The 19657-nt window shown below is 44.0% G+C and overlaps 1 protein-coding gene across 3 annotated transcripts in view; it reads right to left on the reverse strand.

Moving 5' to 3' along the window:
- LOC122946462 (zinc finger protein 185-like) overlaps positions 1-19657 on the reverse strand; it is a 131178-nt gene that overhangs the window by 37469 nt on the left and 74052 nt on the right. The window contains exons 12-25 of one of the 3 annotated variants that reach the window (XM_044306122.1): positions 17985-18077; positions 16605-16670; positions 15807-15914; positions 11667-11717; positions 10067-10138; positions 9154-9216; positions 7600-7671; positions 7187-7249; positions 6648-6761; positions 5996-6103; positions 4836-4904; positions 2273-2392; positions 1851-1943; positions 1186-1251 (exon numbers count right to left, since the gene is read on the reverse strand). In XM_044306122.1, the coding sequence (XP_044162057.1) occupies positions 1186-1251; positions 1851-1943; positions 2273-2392; positions 4836-4904; positions 5996-6103; positions 6648-6761; positions 7187-7249; positions 7600-7671; positions 9154-9216; positions 10067-10138; positions 11667-11717; positions 15807-15914; positions 16605-16670; positions 17985-18077 (1158 nt within the window). Of the gene's footprint in view, positions 1-1185; positions 1252-1850; positions 1944-2272; positions 2393-4835; positions 4905-5995; positions 6104-6647; positions 6762-7186; positions 7250-7599; positions 7672-9153; positions 9217-10066; positions 10139-11666; positions 11721-15806; positions 15915-16604; positions 16671-17984; positions 18078-19657 lie in introns of all 3 variants that reach the window. The other 2 variants (XM_044306121.1, XM_044306123.1) reach the window with 2 other exon arrangements.

Raw genomic sequence — 19657 nt, forward strand, 5'->3', positions numbered from 1 at the left:
GACTCGTTCGGACACGCAAGCTAATATCCTCTTTGAAAGAGGGAATTTTTATCTTGGGTGGAGATTTTAATATCCAATTGGAACCAGACCTAGACTTCTCCTCCAAACGCATACATATCTCTTACAAACTTCTTTGCAAGCTCCGGGGGGCTCTGAGACCTGGGGGTTATGGATGTCTGGAGAACCCTTAATCCATCATGTATAGACTATACCTTTTATTCCCACGCAAGATCCTCTTTCCACAAATTAGATAATATTTTCTTATCCACTGCTCACATTGCACTTGCCACAGGAGCCAATATTGGAAACATTATGTAATACCCCAGAGTGGCATTACCACCTCCTTTGTACCCCCACTATATTGGTTGGTGCATCCTGTGTCAATATATATATATATATATATATATATATATTTAATGTAATTTCCTACAATGTGTGTGTATTTATTTTCTTCCAAATGTTATGTTAACATGTAATGTGTCTGGTTCGCCAGCAGGTGGCAGCAAATCTGAGCAGAGATAGTTTCTCTGGAGAGGAACCTCCTAGTTCCCTTCCAGCCCTTTCTAGAGAGGGAGGAGTTTTGTTAGTCAGAGAGCAGTCTAGTCCACCCTCCTTTGGGAGAGATGGTGGGTCGGCTAGCAGAGCACTGCTTGGTCTGCTAGGCCCAGACTTTCTGCCTCTGAAGTCTACATGGTTGCTTTTCCCCTCATGGGCTTGCACTACCTTCATCCAAGCTGAAGCTAAAGCTTGAGGTACTCCAAAGCCAGGACAAGAAGTTCCTAGAATTAAAGTAAGAGACAGACTACAGACAGCTAAACTAAGTTCCAGCAGAAGAGTAAGAGTTTTCTATTTAAGCCAGCCAAGCATAGCAGAGCTGAAAGAGCTACCGCATAGCAGATCTGAGATTGTCGCAGATAAGCCAATACCTGCTGATGATTCTTGAAATTCGTGAATATATGATGAATATTCTACAAAATATTTGTGAAATATTGCAAATTCGAATATAGCCCCTGCCGTTCATCACTAGTGTTTAGGGGAGTCAAGTCCAAACTGCAGTGATATTACTCCACTGTGCCCCTGATATATTACCCTCTCTTAGCTTAATGAAGCCCCAACAATCAAGATTTGGACTTGGTGAGAAATCTGCCAGATATTTTCAGTTTACAGATAGACGACGAATCTCACCTGGTGGTAGCTGCTCCGGCTTCTTTTGGCTTCGCCTCCATTCTGGGTGCAGGTTTAGAGGATGGGCTGAAATGATAACACAACAGCGGATCATTACAGATACGCGGGGCTGAGACACAATGACAGTCCTTTAGTCCAGCATTTTGTTACCCAGAAAATCCTGATAATCTGGTAGTTGTTTCCATCACAAAATATTGACCTTAGGGAAGGGGGTGGAGTTTTTTTTATACTTTTTGGCTCCATAATCCAGAATATTGGATCATTCAGGATCTGTGAAGTCCCACATACCGGATTAAAGGAATGTTAATGTAGAATGTGAACACTATAGCCACCATTGTGTACTGAAATCAGTGGTCCGACAGTTTATTATAAAGTCGCCCCATAGACAGGAGCAGACAGGTTGCTATGTACTAATATACACCCAATCCTGTTTTATGCTAGTGGCGGTTCAGAGGTACAGAGGTACTACTGATATAATGTGTGCAGAGGTTTGGATTCTGGTGGGAACCAATGGAATTGTATGATCAGCCATCGTCCAGACAAGCAAACTAACACTGTCCTGTTCTCTATACAAAGCCATCTAACACACCTATGTAGGTACCTCCGCCTCTGGACCATTACATCACACAAAGACAAAGTTACAGATGAGGGTTTGACTCCCTTACCTCTCATTTATTGTCTCTATAGTGACTTTAGCGCGTGTTGTTGAATATGTTGTTTCAGTTGTTCTGTTTGTTACTCCATTGTTACCTATATCACTGTAATATAATGGGAGATATTGTATTACTGTAGATATATAAATAGATTAGATTAGATAGATAGATAGATAGATAGATAGATAGATGATCGATAAATACATAGAACAATAAATAGATAGATATGAGTTAGATAGATAAATAGATTAGATTAACTAGATAGATAGATAATCAATAAATACATAGAAAGATAATAGATAGATATTGGATAGATAGATAGATAGATAGATATTGGATAGATAGATAGATAGATAGATAGATAGATAGATAGATAGATAGATAGATAGATAGACAGATAGTATATAGATTAAACAAAATCTCCTGTAGTTTACCTTTCGTCTTTGATGAGAGTGATCTTCCCAGGTCCAGCCTGTATATTTGGCCGTGTATTCTCCGTGGCTCTTGTGGACAGTGATGAAGATGTTAATTTTAAGGAATCCGGCACATCTTTGCTGTGTTTAAAAAAACAATAGTGTGAAATAAAATCTTTCCACAGAATTTTACATATTAATACTTATCACCATAAATATGGGTAAATGTTACTATTTAGGAATGTTTCAGCCCAAACATCACATGGTTTTAGAGGCGCTGGTTCATCTGGGACACTGGTGCCATCAATGTCAGACAGGTGTGGGTCCTACCCCTGGGACCCATAGAGAATGGGGCCCCCAAAGTGAAGGAGAGCAGGGACACAGGCATAAAGGGCTCACCGTTTATCACTATAAGAGTTCTGAAAATAGCCAAGGGAGAGCACGCAGCAATTTTCGGAAGTCTCCTAGCGGTCAATGGAGAGCACACACCGCACAATAGCGGCCACCTTTTCGTTCACCGAAATAGCCGAGCCGGAGCTCCCATAGCGGTGAACAGCGGGTGGCCGTGCATGTGCAGAGACAGGAGCAAGACCCAATCTACCATCCTAGAGATATACAATCAATGTCCCAGATGGGAATACCCCTTTAAATGAAAAATATAAGCAAAACATTTTTGCCCATAGAAAACACAGAAACATACATTGCTGCTTATAGGGGGCAGCCTACAAAATACATTTGTGTACTAGAAAATCAATTATGTTCAAGACACAAGGAATGGAGTTAACCACTAATGAGACCCAAGATTCACATAAGGAGGACGGGTACGGTGCCACAGATAAGGGAGGGGTATAACATGATAATTTTTTTATTTTAAGCTTATTGGAGGACTTGTCTGAGATTTTTAATTAGGAATTCATAATTTAAGAATTGTATTATTTTTAATTATTATTGGATAACCCCTTTTGTGTCTTGATATGAGGCCGCTCTTTCACAAAATAGTACGCTCTATGACAGAAGCATTAGTATTATTGTGATGTACCACTATCTTTTTGAGTAGATTTACTTCTTAAAGAGGACCTGTCCCCCTCCTGACATGTCTGTCGTAGTAACTACTTGCATTCCCCGTGTAATAACAATTCTGGAGCCTCTGTTCTCATGACTCTATGATGAGCCATTCCTCTATTATTCCTGCTAGAATGTATAATTACAGTGCCAGCATTTTACTTTGACGGTCCAAACGGGTGTCACCAGATGGGGGGTGTCCCTGCACAATCTGAGGTCTCATGCACACGGTTATATGCATTTTGTGGTCTGCAAACCGCGGATCCGCAAACTGTGAATACCGGCAGTGTGCACGCCACAATTTCCATTGGCCCTATTATCGAAATGCCTGTTGAACAGACAAGAATAGGGCATGTTCTATAATTTGCGGCACGGATGAGGACAGCACACGGATGACATCTGTAAACCCCATGCAGCCCCATAGAAATGAATGTGTTCACGTGCAAGCCGCAAGAAATGCATGTGGATAAGGTCTGATGAAAGGACATCAATATTCTAATCGCTTTAAATCTCTTTTCCCTACAGTTAAATATGAAATGTTAAGGTTTTGGGCACCAATGCAAATTCTGCACATTACAATCTGCCATTTATAAAACACCTTCTTAAAGGGGTTGTCCACTTTCTGGTTACTGTTGAGTACAATGAGTTTGTAAGATTATTATATGGCACTTACTAATATAACCTTTGTTGAAATTCTGTGGCATTCTCTATATTTCATAAGATATGCCCCCTCATTTGGCTAGGTCCTGTCCATAAAATGGCTGCTGAGGGAGGGTCATGTGACCAGGCAGATCAGCTCCATGTGATGTCTCCTCCATTTAAATACACTGCACCTGCTCTTCCACTGTTGGGAGTTTAGTGCAGGTGCGGTGCGTTAAGCCTTATTCACATGTCAGTGTTCCACATACGTGTTCTCCACGTCAATTCTTTTTAGCACGCATGCATGCTCTATTTTGTCCGAGTTCACAGATCCATCACGCCCATTATAGTCTATGGGTCCGTGAAAACCACGCATGCAACACGGATGCCATCCGCGTTTCAAGGATCATTAGGAAGAGATGCTTTGAAAATTAATTTTCATCTGTTCAGTGTCTGTGAAACACGGATGACACACAGACAGCAAAAAACGGACACACGGACCCAACATGAATCCATCATGGACAACTTCCCAGAGGCATCACTGACCACCTTGTCACGGATTTCAGCACGGACATGGACGTGTGATTGAGGCTTTAGAATGGTGCAGAATGAGTGATGTGTCTGGTCACATGACTCCTCATCAGTGGCCATCTTAAGGACAGAACTTCTGTGCAGACAGCATAGAAGATTTGCCCAACAAAGGGGCATACCTCATGAAATATAGCAAATGGCAGAGATTAACAAAGACTAGTAAGTGCCATATAGTCATCTTGCATGCACATGGGTCACAAGTAGACAGAAAGTGGACAACCCCTTTAAGTGGTACACTTAGGCACCAGGGTCTGGGTGTTACTGCTACCTCTGCGCGCCCTATAACATTTACCTTTCCGTTCTTCTGGTTGTAGAGCGGCTTTCCGCTGAAGGCTTTGGGGACTCTTTGTTAGTGTCATCACTGCAAATAAATATGATTGTAAGTAAGAGAACATATTCATTATAGGCCTCGTTCACACAATCATTTTGTACCAGTGTTTACGGTAATTCTGGATTTAAAGAGGACCTGTCACCGGGGTGAGAGGGAGCCAGGGTGCAGTACCTGGCTGTGACGCTCTGCGCTGCGATTGGACAGCGCTACAGCCAGTGGAGAAGGAGACGCCTACACAGAAAGACTGCGTCTCCTCCCCATTGCTCCGATGCTCAGTATTAGAATACTGAGCATGAAATTTGCGGGGGGCCATAACTGGGCGCAGGAGCACTATTTAAAAAAAGAAAGGCAGGGTTGCAGCATCAACGGGGGGAGGGGGGACCCTGCAGGTACAGATATTTATCTCACTTCCTACAAACCCATGAAAGGTCCTCATTAATGATGACCATCCTCATCTTTTCCTGGCTTTACTTCCAAGAAATGTCAGCAAGATACAGAGTGAGGAGGAGTTGGATGTTCCTGATGACATATTCTCATCGATATTAGATGATGTGGAAAAGGAGGAAAAGCAGATGGGAGAAGAAGGGCTCCCGCCTATAAGGCAGGAGAGCGCTTGGGTTGGAGAAGTGGGTATGCCAGCACATTGTGCCCTACCCCCCAAACAGCCAAACCCCATACCAGCAACAGCTTGATATTAATTTGGCAGAGCAATGAATGAGGAGATCTCTGGACCCATGTGAGGTACAGGGCTACTTCTAGCTTTGTTAGAAAGAGATTGTCATGTACTATATGATCTCTTTTACATTAATCATGGGATAACCCATTTAAGAATGAAGACGAGTATACATGCGGTCTTCATTATTAAATTAAAGGCAGCTGCAGGCTAATTGGCCACATGATTGCTTACTGTAGAATGGCCACAACTCGCCTGCAGCATGGGCACTCCTTCTGGCTGTACCGTATAGCAGAATTTCTTGGGGAACTTCGGCGAAGCTGCCCTTATAGAATGTTTCAAAACTTTACGCATCTCTAACTGTGATATCTACCACCACCGCCACAACTACCATCATGAACGACACAGACTGCGGAGCAATAAGTATGTATTTAATTGATTCTCCTACCAGTCTTCTACAAGGACTCTGATCTTCCCTGGTCCTGGCTGGATGTTTGAGCTACTTCTCTCTGTAGTACTGGAGGATAGTCTTGGGATGTTCGGATCTCTGGTTTCACTGTAAAAAAAGGTCTTTATATGTTTGGCATACTTAAATTATGTTATCATTTTGCTGAATGCCTTACATTGGCCGTTTGAGGATCAATTAAAGGCCTTGTCGGCTTTAGACAAGAGTCCTCCTCTAACTGGCTAAACACAGGCTGTCCTGCTGCATCACCCCCAGCGATCAGCTGTAGTCTGATCACTAGAATCAAGTTTTAAAAAGGGTTGTCTGAGATTTTGATATTGATGTCCTATCCTCAGGAAGGCAATGAGCAGAAAAGTGCACCGAGGGTGGGCCCAAACCACTCTTGCCCCTCCTGCTTCTTCTGCCAGTCTTTCTCTCTAATTTTTGACTGACAGGGTCAGATGAGATGACTATGCAGACTCCAGATCCTGTCAATGAAGAAGGAGAGCGAGCGGCTGGCAGAAGAAGCAGGAAGTATAAGGGTGCACAGATTGGCTTGGGTCTGCCCTTGGTGCACTTAACTGCTCATTTGCATAAGAATATCTAACATAATAAATATAAAGTTACCCAAGCATAACTTTATCCCATAAAATACCTTTCACCATGCAGGACTGTGATTTTCCCTGGCCCAGGCTTGACTGCTGAAGTTCTGCTCTCACTGTTAGAGCTCCATGAGACCAGTTTAGGGCTCTCTGGACGGTCTGTTGGCCTGTGAAGAAGGATTGATGCTCATGAGATGGATTGACAGTGATGGGGTGGATGACCCCTTTAAAAGGGTTCTCCTGGATCTTCATATTGATGGCCTAACCTCAAGGTAGGTCATCAATATGAGATTGGTTGAAGTCAGCTAATCAACTGATCGAGGAAGCCACAGGAGCGCTAGTGAGCACCGCGGTCTCCTGCTCACAGCTTACGAAGCACAGTATCCTGCCTAAATGGGACTGAGCTGCGTCTAGGCCATGTGACCAAAGAACGTGACTTCATGGACCTAGGAAGAGGCCTAAGTTGTCATAAAGCACAGCTGCCAATCTCATGTTGATGACCTATCCTGAAGATAGGCCATCAGTATAAAAATTCCATAGAACTCCATTAAGTATGAGAAATGAAAATAAAAAATTATACGGTGGCACTAACCTGGTAGTTACTGTCTGAGATGTTGACTTTGTAGGTGCATTTAATTTCTGGCTTTTCTCAAACCTATAGATGCAAAATTCATACATATATACATTAAAAGCTGCAATATTCCCTATATTATATTAGAGACCATCTCAATAGTAAGTAGTCTCTGTCTAAATGATTGCTGACCCACCAGTGCGGAACACTGAGGGATCAGGTGAAAGCCGTAGTCAGAAACAGGCCGGGGTCAGGGCATGCAAAGTATATGCAATCCAGAAAACAGTCACTAGTCAGGGCAGGCAACTCAGGATCAGTATGGAGATCAGATAGGACAGGCAGCATAAGTATAGACAGATTTATTATTTGGGGCATTCCCAGGGGCAGGTTTTATATGCTCTGAATTTACCAACTACAATGTTGGTATGTATTACCTGTTAACGTCATCATACAGATAAGAAGCCAGGTTTTCTGGGTGAGCTTCGCTCTTCTTGGTGGTCCCCACCCTGCCGGAGAGAACAGGGTGATATTAATGTATTTACATTTCATGGTATTGTGATTTCCTGCTGAGAGGCGCATGTACAGGTAAAACATGTTGGAGCAGTAAAAGGTGCAGCAGAGCAGAATATTATATCACAAAAGGCTATTATCACCGAGTGGATGTCATTTATAGTAGCTAGGGCAGACAAATGGGAGTTGTAGTCTATTGCAACTAATCAGAATCCAGCTCTCATTGGCTGGCCCATCAGATAAATAAGGGACATGATTGGCTGCCAGTAGCTCTTCTGTGGGGTGGGACCAGAAAGGCTAGGCTTCCCTCCCCGCCTTGGGCCTGTTGGCAGCTACTACAACTAGCTTCTTATTATATGCCAAACCTACGATACGTTTCCTTCACATAAATTCAGAAAACATTTTCTCAACATTATTTGATCAGAATTCCTGATAAGAATCAGGAGCATCTGAAAGGGATAAAAGATCTTGGGGCAACAGACCATTTTTAGAACATGGGAGATATTTTCATTTTTTTTAACTTTTCAGATTTTTTTTAATTGCATTATTTCTTCTCTATCCAGGGTTAAAGAGGACCTGTCACCTCATATTTATATTCCACATTAAATGATCATTTCTGAGTTTCTATACTTATGATCTGATGTTATGCTGATCCTCTACAACTGGTGTTACCATGTCATGGTCGGATTGGCCATAGACCCTAAAGGGAAATTTCCAGGTGGGCCGATGCCCAGGGGGCCGCCCAAGCCCTCCTGAGCTCAACTGTATTACAGTCCTCAGGATGGAGATACAGTTGAATGCTGTGGCAGGGGAGGCAGTATTTTTGGCTGCACTGTGATATTGCAGGTCCTGCCTACTTGTGTTGTCCCTGCCTGCTTTTGTTGCCTCGTCTTCTGTCAATTTGAACCCGCCTACAGCAAGGGGCCACTTTTAGTTCCCAGTCCGCCCCTGGGGGGTGTCCCTGCAGTCTGACACTGGTAGCACTGACTGGATAATGTTAGACTGTTTAGGGACACCGCCAACTGCTAACATCTATCTGGACCTTAATTACAAATTGCTAGTAATTCATTCATAACTTCTAAAAGGATAGGTCGGAATATGTCATCAGCATCTGATCGGCGGGGGTCTGACACCTGGGACCCCCGCCGATCAGCTGTTTGAGCAAGCACAGCGTCGTACACTGTATAGCCGCTGTGCTTGGTATCGCAGCTTAGCCCCATTCACTTCTATGGGGCTGAGCTGCTCCTAGGTCATGTGACCGATGAATGTGACGTCACTCGGCCTTGGAAAAGCAGCGAGAAGGCCGCGGCACTACTGCGAGTGCTGCCTTCTCGAACAGCTGATCGATGGGGGTCCCGCGTGTTAGACCCCCATGATCAGGTCCCGATAACCTATCCAGAGGATAGGTCATCAGTGTTTAAATCTCAGAAAACCCCTTACGAGAAATTCAAATGAAAGAATAACACTATGGCACTAACCTGGAAGTTACTGTCTGAGATGTTGCCTGTGTAGGTGGATTTGATGTCCAGTTTTTCTCAAACCTGCAGATGCAAAAAACAAAACATCTCAACCGTAGGTACATAGTACACATGATGAGCTGTGGTGACATGAGCTACATCCATAGCTCTATAGTATGAACAGTAATAGCTGCTCCATGTAAAATCCCCGCAAAAGACAAGGGGTCACTCCCTACTTCTGGAGAAAAAAAGGTTTATTCCTCACCAGGATCGGCAAGGTAAGGCCTCTTTACTGTAAGAGCAGCACATCTGACCAATGAACAATGCAGGAGGTGAAGATGACCTCAAGTATGTGGCTGTACTGAGGGAAGGAAGGCCTCATGACACGGCTTTGTAAGGAATGGAGTCTGACAGGGAAGATGGAGTCTGTGATGTAAGGGGAAAGGTGGTGGTTGAGGGGAAAGGTGGTGGTTGAGCTAAAGGTGTTTTAGGAGAGTTATAATCATTGTCCGATCATGGGGGTCAGACTACAAAGATCAGCCGATCACCTGAAGAAGTCGCTGGTGGTGAGTGCTGTGGCCTTTTCCTACTCGTTACATTCATTGTTCACATGGCCAATGTGCAGCTCAAGTGAAGGGGCCTGGACTGCAATACCAAGCACAGCCACTATACAATGTATGGCGCTCTGGTTGGTAAGTTATGAGCATGCACTGAAGGGCTGAGGCCTCTTCCTACAGCTGATCAGTGCGGGAGCCAGGAGTCGAACCTACACAGATCAGATATTGATGGGGACAGTGGACAGGTCATCAATATTCTACACCCAGAAAACCCCTTTAATAAAATGGGTCAGCATAGTTGGTGCTGGAGCCATTTTGTGGTGACCTGGGTAACAATCTTGATTTTCTGCAGCTGGTACCTGTATACTGTAGATTACCTGTTAACATCATTATATAGATAGGAAGCCAGGTTTTCTGGGTGAGCGTCGCTCTTCTTGGTGGTCTCCACCCTGCCAGAGAGAACAAGAATGATTTACTGTTGAAAAGCCCATGTCTAGGTAAAGCAGGTAAAAAAATAGTAATATTACAGGTGTTGTACTGTGCAGTGAAAGTCCCCAGACTTCAGACCTCTACTGATCAGTACACCCGCACATCCTAGTCACATGAATAACTTAAAGTGATTTTCTGGGTCAACAATATTGGTGGTCCGACACTAGGCCTGAATCTTGGATCCCCTGCCGATCAACTGTTTGTATGGGTTGCGTCGCCCAGGAAATGGCTGCGGTCTTGCCATTGTGTACAATGCATGATGTCTGCGTAGTAGTGACTGTCCATGGTTCCATTCAAGTTTCCCAAGTATTGAAAGTGTCCCGAGCGTTGCGATTCCTTCAACCAGGTTTCCAAATGTTGGACCCCCGGGGATCTGATATGAATGGCCTATCCTAAGCATAGGCCATCTATAATGTATACCCATGAAACCCAGCTTCATGCTGCCAAAACCACCGGTGGTATGAAATCCCAACAAAGAACTAAGCTTGGCAAGGGAGGAGGTGTAGGTTTAAACAAGTTGCACGGCAAGCGTCTAAGTTATGTAGAGGCCGGCGCCAAAATGTAGGCGCATCAAGAGCCAGTGCAGGGTTATTAAGATTGGTGTCTAAACCCCCGGTCTTAATAGAGTTTTTAAAATGAGCCAACCACTTGGCAAGGAGCCCGCCCTCCTCATCTGGTGCCAGAAACTGAACTTTGTATTTATGGCCGCTGGATGTGCCACAAGTTATACTTTGCACTAAGTAAAGAGAGACTTTTATAGTTTTACTTTTGACCTGATTCCTCAAAGCACCTTTCTACTGCAGCGATCCCCAGGGAGCAACGGCCTTAGGGAGTGCACCGTGATATAACACCTCATCAGGGCCACTACCACTCCCATCCTCTGCACTGGCTCCTCAGAGGCTTGCTGCACATACGGCTCCGGCCGTCAGCGGGCAGAATTTTCCAGCACAGCTGATTACATTTTCAGCAGAAAACAGTCTGCCGTCGGCCATCATAGATCGTCTGCGCTACTTCTTGAAATGACAGTCAGCCGAAATGGTGGAAATCGGCCATTCTGGCCAACTGTTATCTCGTGTGTATGTCAGTATTACGTTTCTCACTGATATTTATGCTGCTTTAGAGGCTTTAGTCTCTCTGAGTGTCCAGTCACACGTCCACATGAATGGGTCCGCATCCGTTTTACCTTCAACGGAGCCGCAAAATATGTACTATTTATTGTGCCCATTTCTATCATAGTGCCGGCCGTATGGCCGGTTTCCGTGTTTTTGCAGATCCGCAATTTGCAGACCACAAAACACTTGCGGACGTGAGAATGGACCCTAATGACCAAGCGGAGGAGCGGTACATCGATAGTCACTCATCATGTACTGTACACAACATCTGCTGCAGTAGGTGAGCAGAGGGCACACGTCCGGCCACGGATCCTCTCCTCTTTACATGTATTCATGGTGATATATATCATCACGAGGAAATGCGTCCACATCTCACCTTTCCGTTCTTGTAGTAGTAGTTGAAGGTTTGGTTATGTCTTTAGTGTCGCTGCTTAAAAAAAATAAAAAAAAATATTATTCTGAATTTGTGAACTAATAATTGTGAAGACATGGATGGAAATCATTTCACCCTAGATATGAAGATTTATCATATTCAACCACAAGTTTTTGGGGTTTTTAGGGTGGCTGTTTACAGGGCACATCCGCAGCAAATTCACCGCAAAATCTGCATGTTTTAGGCGCCATGATTGTGCTGCAGATTTCACCCTTTGGATCCTCAGTGAAATTCTCCAGCAGAAACGGACAGGTTGTGGATTTCAAAATCTGCACCTCTCCGCAGCTCGTAGACGGGGTCTGTAATGAGGAATACGCGGCTGGTCCTGTGATACGTTGTAGTGCTTCGGAAGCATTAGTGCTTCCGGTAATATTGAACCCTCTGGTGGAAAGCAAATAACGCCGCCGGTGTAAACGTAGCTTTATGTTTGGCTACAATGTGAATAATTTTCATGTACATAAACATTGTTTCAGAAATGTTCATATCTTTGAGACAATGGAAGGGGGGGGGGGTAGCATTTGTGTTTTTTCTATACCCCTTTTTCAGAATTGTCCTTACCGGCTTATTCAGTTGTGTGCGCCAAATTTATCAAAAGGCACAACCTGGTTGATAAACAGCTCATTTTAAAAATGTCTAAAAACTCAGCTCCACTTTCCTGTATCGCCCCCTAGTAGGGGAGGATCTGTGCCCATTTTTTTTACCACTTTTTTGTGAAGCTGGCGTGAAAAGGTAAAAAGTCATAGATTTTAGCGCAAAAAAGTACTTGCACGAAGTTTGCTACTTTTATGAGTCAAAAACCAGGCTAACTAACTTAATACATTACCCCAATGTCTCCTGAATGGGAAAATAAAAATTATGTTTGGGAAATGTTTTGACCAATGACGTCCGTTGGTCAGAATTTCATTACATCACGAAAAATTACAATATCAGTTTAATTGGGATCAACCAGTGTTGTCTATGGCCAGCCATAGTCATTGTGCTATGAAGTAACTGTTCTATGCGATGTCGCCATTCAGCTGTCGCAGATCTAAGTGCTGCAGTTTGACATTTTGCCACAAGAGGGCAGTACAGTTCACTCCCAGGTTCAAATCCAACACAAGATGTTTGTATGTTCTCCCTATGTTTGCGTGGGGCTGCTCTGGTTTCCTCCCACACTCTAAAGACATACTGATAGTGAATCTAGATTGTGAGCTCCACACAACGTCTGTAAAGTGCAGCACTATACAGTGGCGTGCCTGGGGGGGTGGGGCAGTCCGACCGGGGTGCCGGTGTTCCGTGAAATTTCCCTACCCTCGTCACTTCCTGTCGTGACACGGCCGCATTAGACATGACGTTCCCAGCTTTGGAAGGAGGTATGCAGCGCAGGCGCACAATGACGGGGTAGGGAAATTTCACACCAGAGTTGGGGAGAAGGGGCCACCTAAGGCGCTTGCGTCTTACCTCTCAGCTGGACACCGGCCGACACTGCGCATGCTCCGGGAGCCTCAGCAGTGGTTAGAGGGTAGGGAAAAATTACGGGCCAGTGCGCAAGCGCGGCTAACTACTCCCGTCGGGATACACCACCCGTGCGCACCAGCGGATAGGGAGATCTCTTATACCGAACATCCATCAGTTCACCGCACCTGCGCAGTGTGGGGGTAGGGAGATCTGATGGCCATTTGTTCTGTTAAATCTCCCTACCACTCACTACGCACGCGTGAAATTTCCCTACCTCGTCGTTGTGCGCCTGGGCGGCGCGGCACACCTCCTTCCAAAGCTGAAAACGTCATCTCCGGTGCGGCACCATCACAACAGGAAGTGATGAGGGTAGGGAAATTTCACAGAACACCGGGCTCTTAGGGGGGAGCACATAGTTCCCTGCCCCGCCGCCGATCACCGCCATAGGCTTCAGGCCTAGAAGGCATATGCGGTAGTGAAATCCCGATGCAGGCATGCGTGATGACATCATCGCATGCGCATGTACCGGGACCCAGCAGCACAGTGTGTGCGCCTTCCTCTGCAAGCAAGCGCCTGGACATAGGTGAGTATTTAGCTTTTATTTATTTTTTTATTTTATGTGCCAACTTGTGGGGGGAAAATATTATGGTGGGATACTGTGTTGGGGCAAATTATTATGGAAGGGATAACTATGTGGTGGCAAATAATTATGGGAGGGATTACTATGTGGGGGGCAAATTACTATATGGGGCAATGTGGGGGAAACTACTGTGAGGGGGCAGTGTTGGGGAAATTACTGTGTGGGGGCAGTGGGGGCGAAATTGCTGTGTGGGGGAAGTGTGGGTTAAACTACTGTGTGGGGGGCAGTGCGGGGGAAATTACTGTGTGGGGGCAGTGCGGGGGAAATTACTGTGTGGTGCAAATTACTATAAGGGGGCAGTGTGTGGGAAATCACTGTGTGTGGGAAATTACTATATGGGGCAGTGTGGGGGAAATTACTGTGTGGTGCAAATTACTATATGGGGCAGTGTGGGGGAAATTACTGTGTGGTGCAAATTACTATATGGAGGCAGTGTGGGTGAAATTACTGTGTGGTGCAAATTACTATATGGAGGCAGTGTGGGGGAAATTACTGTGTTAAGGAAATTACTGTGTGGGGGCAAATTACTATAGGGGGGCAGTGTGGGAGAAATTACTGTGTAGGGGCACTGTGGGGGAAATTACTGTGTGGGGGCAAATTACTATATGGGGCAGTGTGGGGGAAATTACTGCTTAGGGGCAGTGTGGGGAAATTACTGTGTGGTGCAAATTACCATGGGGGGCAGTGTGGAGGAAACTACTATATGGGGCAGCGTGGGGGGCGTTGCTATTGGGGAAGCACTGTAGGGGCAATTCTATTATTTTTGGGGACATTATTCAGGGATTATTTCCTGGAGCACAATATAGGGTGTTATTACTGGGGGCACTCTAGGGGGCATTATAGCTGCTGTGGACACTATAGGGACATTTAGGGTAATTTATCAAACTGGTGTAAAGTAGAACTGGCTTAGTTGCCCATAGCAGCCAATCAGATTCCACCTTTCATATTTGACAGCTCTTTTGGAAATCCAGTTCTACGTTACACCAGTTTGATAAAGGACCCCAATTATGTCTACTGGGGTCACTATTTTTTCAGCAGTATAGTACCTGGGGCATTGGGGGGCACAACGGGCACAGTATTAAGGTTGGCAGCAGGATGACACTGTGGTGACACCAGGATGGGGAGGTTGATGGAAAAACGGAGAAATCTAACGTGTCTGTATTACAAACTCTGTAGAGACGAGATGCGGCTGAAAGAATTTCTCATGGCGGTCTAACAGAGGAGAAGAGAAAAGAGAAGGTCTACATGACAGGAGACGTCCCTAGATGTAAGAGGTATGTGGTCAAGTATTGGGGGGGGGGGAGAGGGGTGCCAGAGAAAGTACTCGCCCCAGGTGCCAACCAGCCAAGGCACGCCATATGCGCGTTAAGTGAGTAAATTAATTATAAAATAAGAAAGGTTATAAACCCCCTATACTGAATCCAGTTTCCTTTCACGCTCCAAAAAAATACTTGATTGCTTGGCTTCTTATAAAATTGGTCCTAGAGTGTGATGGGCAATATTTACAGAGCAGTGTGGACTATGCTGGTGCTATTGGAATGTCTGCAATTTTATTATGTACTTTATGTGAGATATTATACATTTCAGCAATCATTGCCTTTCTCTTTGGGCCACCTCAAGTGTAGTGTCCCAGGTATAACTGTGCCATCTGCACTAGCAGTGTTGGACTGGGGTTTTTTGGGCCTACAAGAAGAAATTATCCCCAGGGCGCAGCCCCTAAATCAATAATGACCAATAGTTTTTTTTTTTAATCAAATAAATAAGACCCTAGTGGTAAGTGATTAGATCCAAAGGCATCTCCAAATTATTTTTTTCTTTTCTCTTGGACCTTTGGGCCCTGGATCAACCAGAGGATCCTATGGCGGGCCAGTCTAACCCTGTGCACCAATCCTATGAATCAGTTAAATAGTGTAAGAAATAATCTAGCCAATTCTCCACCCTAAAAAGTATACAAAAATAAAAACCGTCACAAAGTTGGCGATATACATTTTAGCATAGCAACAGACCTGACGATTGTGATCTTCGCAGGTTCAGGTTTTATTGCTGACTTTTTGGTCTCCACAATGTTGCTTGTAGAGTAAGAGGTTAATATCGGGCTGCTGCTTCTGTCGCTTCTGTAGGAAGAATACAATATGGGGCTAATTTGTGATGATACCCAATTATGATGGTATGAATATATCACAATAATGTAAATACGATGAAAAAGTGGAGCTTCTGCATAAAGATAAGGTGACATAACAACAGATATGAAGGCTGTATTGGCTACGTAAGAAGATATGGAGCCCAACAAACAAGGGGGAATATAATTGACCCCTATTATGAGTCCTGCTGTCTGAATCTTCACAGCCATAGTGGAGGAGCTCTGCTTATTGATCTGACTGTACACACTAGGGATCAGTCCTCCTCTGGACCACCAGGCCAAAGCAAGCCAGTGAATTATGAAGGATTACTATGGCCATAGGACACCAATGAATCACAGGCTGGTGAATATCCCATTAATCACTGCTATGTGGCGTTAGTCCTTCTTGTTACTATATGGTTGCATTTTGCTGTGGCCGATACTAATATGTTGGGTAAACTAATTGTGTTATTAGTTCGAGGTTCACTCTAAAGCCATGTGAATTGTGGTGAAACCTATGGGTTATATTAAAAAGCAGAGAGTCCTCAGTCGTAGATATCTTTTAATGGCTTACTGAATAGATGATCACAAAAGGCAAGCCTTCTTAGATCTCTTCATCAGGCATGGTCTACTGGCTAACACAGTACACATATTTTCTTTCCTATATAAAGAGCACGTAACTTACACTCTGGAGGGAGTTGCCTGTGATGTTGGTGGTCTGGGTTGTGTTTCTGTCCAGTGGTTTTCAGCCCTGGAAGGAGTTAAGAATTGGTGTCAAATTTACTGTAGAATTTGTAAGATCTCCGGCATGCTCCCTCCATTACCGCATCTCAGTAGAAGTTCATAAAAGGCAAAGTTTCCAAGGAACCAGATACAGTATCTTCTAAAATGTAGCTTTTATTTTTGCCAGCATAAAACCAACAATAGATAGCGTTTTAGCCTGGAAAAGGTCTTTTTGAGGCCGAAATGTTGTCTATTGTCGCTTCTAGGCTAAATAGCTACGTTGTGAAGACATCTCAATTTAAAAATTTGATGTCTATAGACTGGTGTCAACCAACACAACAGTCTAAAGGTATAAAAATATATAAAAACTGCAGACTTTATAATATTAGCTTGTCATTATTTTGTGTAAGATATTTTATCAAGATATCCTCTTATTAAATTGAGGAGTCCGCTGCAGGGCAAATGTTGTACTACCAGCCGGACATTGTAATAAATGGAGGTGCCAGGTCTTTTTTTTAGCAGCCCACCACTCTGATCATTAATCTTTGATACTATAGCAACGGTATAATTTTTTTAAGAAACAGATCAGGGCATCCCTGGGCTGTGTATGTATGTTTATACACAGATAAATTATTAATTTCACAAATCCATACTTCTCTGGGAGGATTTTTTGAGTATTCCCAATTTACGTAAAGTGACTTTTTAACATAGAAAAATAGGAGATCATACAGGTTGTCACATTTAAGCTGACCCTACATATTAGATGAAGGTTGCCCAAATCGGCCAATATGAACAGGATTAGCTGACCATCTAATATGTATGGGGGCCTCCCTACTCTTCCCAACAGCAGATATTGGGGCAGATAGGGATCAAGCAGATGGATTTCAACTGCTTGAACCTTTTGTTCTTGTACAGATAAACCACCACTTGAGGAGTTTGGCAGCGGCTTTCTCCATCTCTTCCTTCTCAGAATACATGGGAACGGAAGTGATGGTGGTAGAATAAGCGTTCGGCCTTCAGTAGTCTTGTGTGTACAACCAGTCTTACAGGCATAACTCCCATAGCACCCAGATGAGACTCAAGATAAACTCAAGAATATCATGCCAGTACTCTTGGAGAACCCTAACCTGGCCCGATAACAGATATTGAAAGTACAAAACTAAATGTAAAAACGTGAAAGGAAAAACAGACAAAAACAGAACAAAGTACTACATTAACCACCAAGTGTAAACCCCTCTTCATTCTCAAAATCTATTAGGTTTCTAGAGGTAAGACCAACACCAGTCACATATTGCCTGAATAACCTAGAGTTAGTACTACCCTATAACAAAACCCACCATACCTCTTGTGATCATCATAAAGATATGAAGACAGAGTTTTAGGGAGCGTTTGGCTCTTCTTGGTTGGACTGGTTTCTTCGTCTTGTATTTGCACCCTTAAAGGGCAGACAAGAAACAGGAATTCAAGCTATACTGAAGGAGGAGGGGGGGGGGGGGGTCTTCACATGAGTAGAAAGACGCAAGAAGACCAAATAGTTCACCCATTTATGTGTTAAAAAAGAAACTCAGTTGATCCAAATTAAGACACTGGAAATAGATCAGTTTCCCAAGGGTAAAAGCATTTTTTCTTGATCACCCAATCTGACAGATCCCTGGATCAATGTCCAAGCTTCTCAATGAATATACATCTTTCAGGCTGTTGTCTCATAAAGTTTCTTTCAATATAGCATATTGATGCAAATGGATGCCATACAGGGGTACCCCCCCCCCCCCCCATGAGCCAGCGCAGGTAGCCACAAACCAAGAACAGCTACAGCAGACCCGCTCGTCAATGTAATATATGGTCAGCCCTCAACAGCGTTGGACTTACACTAAATCCTTTGGGCCTACTAGAACAAATGATTCTGAGGGCTTTGAAGGGGTTGTCTCACCTCAGTAAGTGGCATTTATCATGCAGAGAAAGTAAATACAAGCCATTTACTAATGTACTGTTATTATCCATATTGTCTCCTTTGCTGGCTGGATTCATTTTTTCTATCACATTATACGTTGCTTGTTTCCATGGCTACGACCACCCTGCAATCCATCAGTGGTGGCCGTGCTAATGGATCCCTAATAAAACAGGGCCCTTAATTAAAGGGGTTGTCTCACTTCAGCAAATAGTACTGCTTCCTTTGCTGGCTGGATTCATTTTTCCATTACATTTTACACTTCCCGTTTCCATGGTTACAACCACCCTGCAATCCATCAGTGGTGGCCGTGCTTGCACACTATAGGAAAAAGCACTGGCCTCTCTGGTAGCCAGGACTGTGAAAGCGCCGATAAGCTAGCGCTTTTCCCTATAGTGCTCAAGCACGACCACCACTGATGGATTGCAGGGTGGTTGTAACCATGGAAACGGGAAGTGTAAAATGTAATGGAAAAATGAATCCAGCCAGCAAAGGAAGCAATATGGACAATCACAATACATTAGTAAGTGTCTTGTATTGACTTCCTCTACATAATAAATACTATTTGCTGAAGTGAGACAACCCCTTTAATTAAGGGCCCTGTTTTATTAGGGATCCATTATTGTCAGAGCTTGGTCCCAGTGGAGGATCCTCTCATACTCCTCTGGTGATCCAGTCCAACCCTCGCCCTCAGTAGCTCCCGGCAGGAACAGCTGATCACTGGAGGTTTCTGAATTTGGACCAATCAGCTGATCATCTTTTAAAAGGTTATCGTGATTTTTTTGGTCCATGGTCAACTTAAAGGAGATTTCTGGGACTTACGTACTGATGACCTGTCCTCAGGATAGGTCATCAATATCAGATTGGTGGGAGTCTGACACCCGGCGCCCTCATCAATCAGCTCCCCACCTATCAGCTGATATTGATGACCTATTGAGGATAGGTCATCAATATCTAAGTCCCGGAAACATCCCTTAAGAATTCTTAAATGAAAACAGAGATGTTATTAATTCCTTAGATTAGAAGATAAAGTATCTTTTGAAATTAATTGGGATATAATAATATAA

Source organism: Bufo gargarizans, chromosome 9 (genome assembly GCF_014858855.1).
Source record: "Bufo gargarizans isolate SCDJY-AF-19 chromosome 9, ASM1485885v1, whole genome shotgun sequence".
Taxonomy (NCBI): domain Eukaryota; kingdom Metazoa; phylum Chordata; class Amphibia; order Anura; family Bufonidae; genus Bufo; species Bufo gargarizans.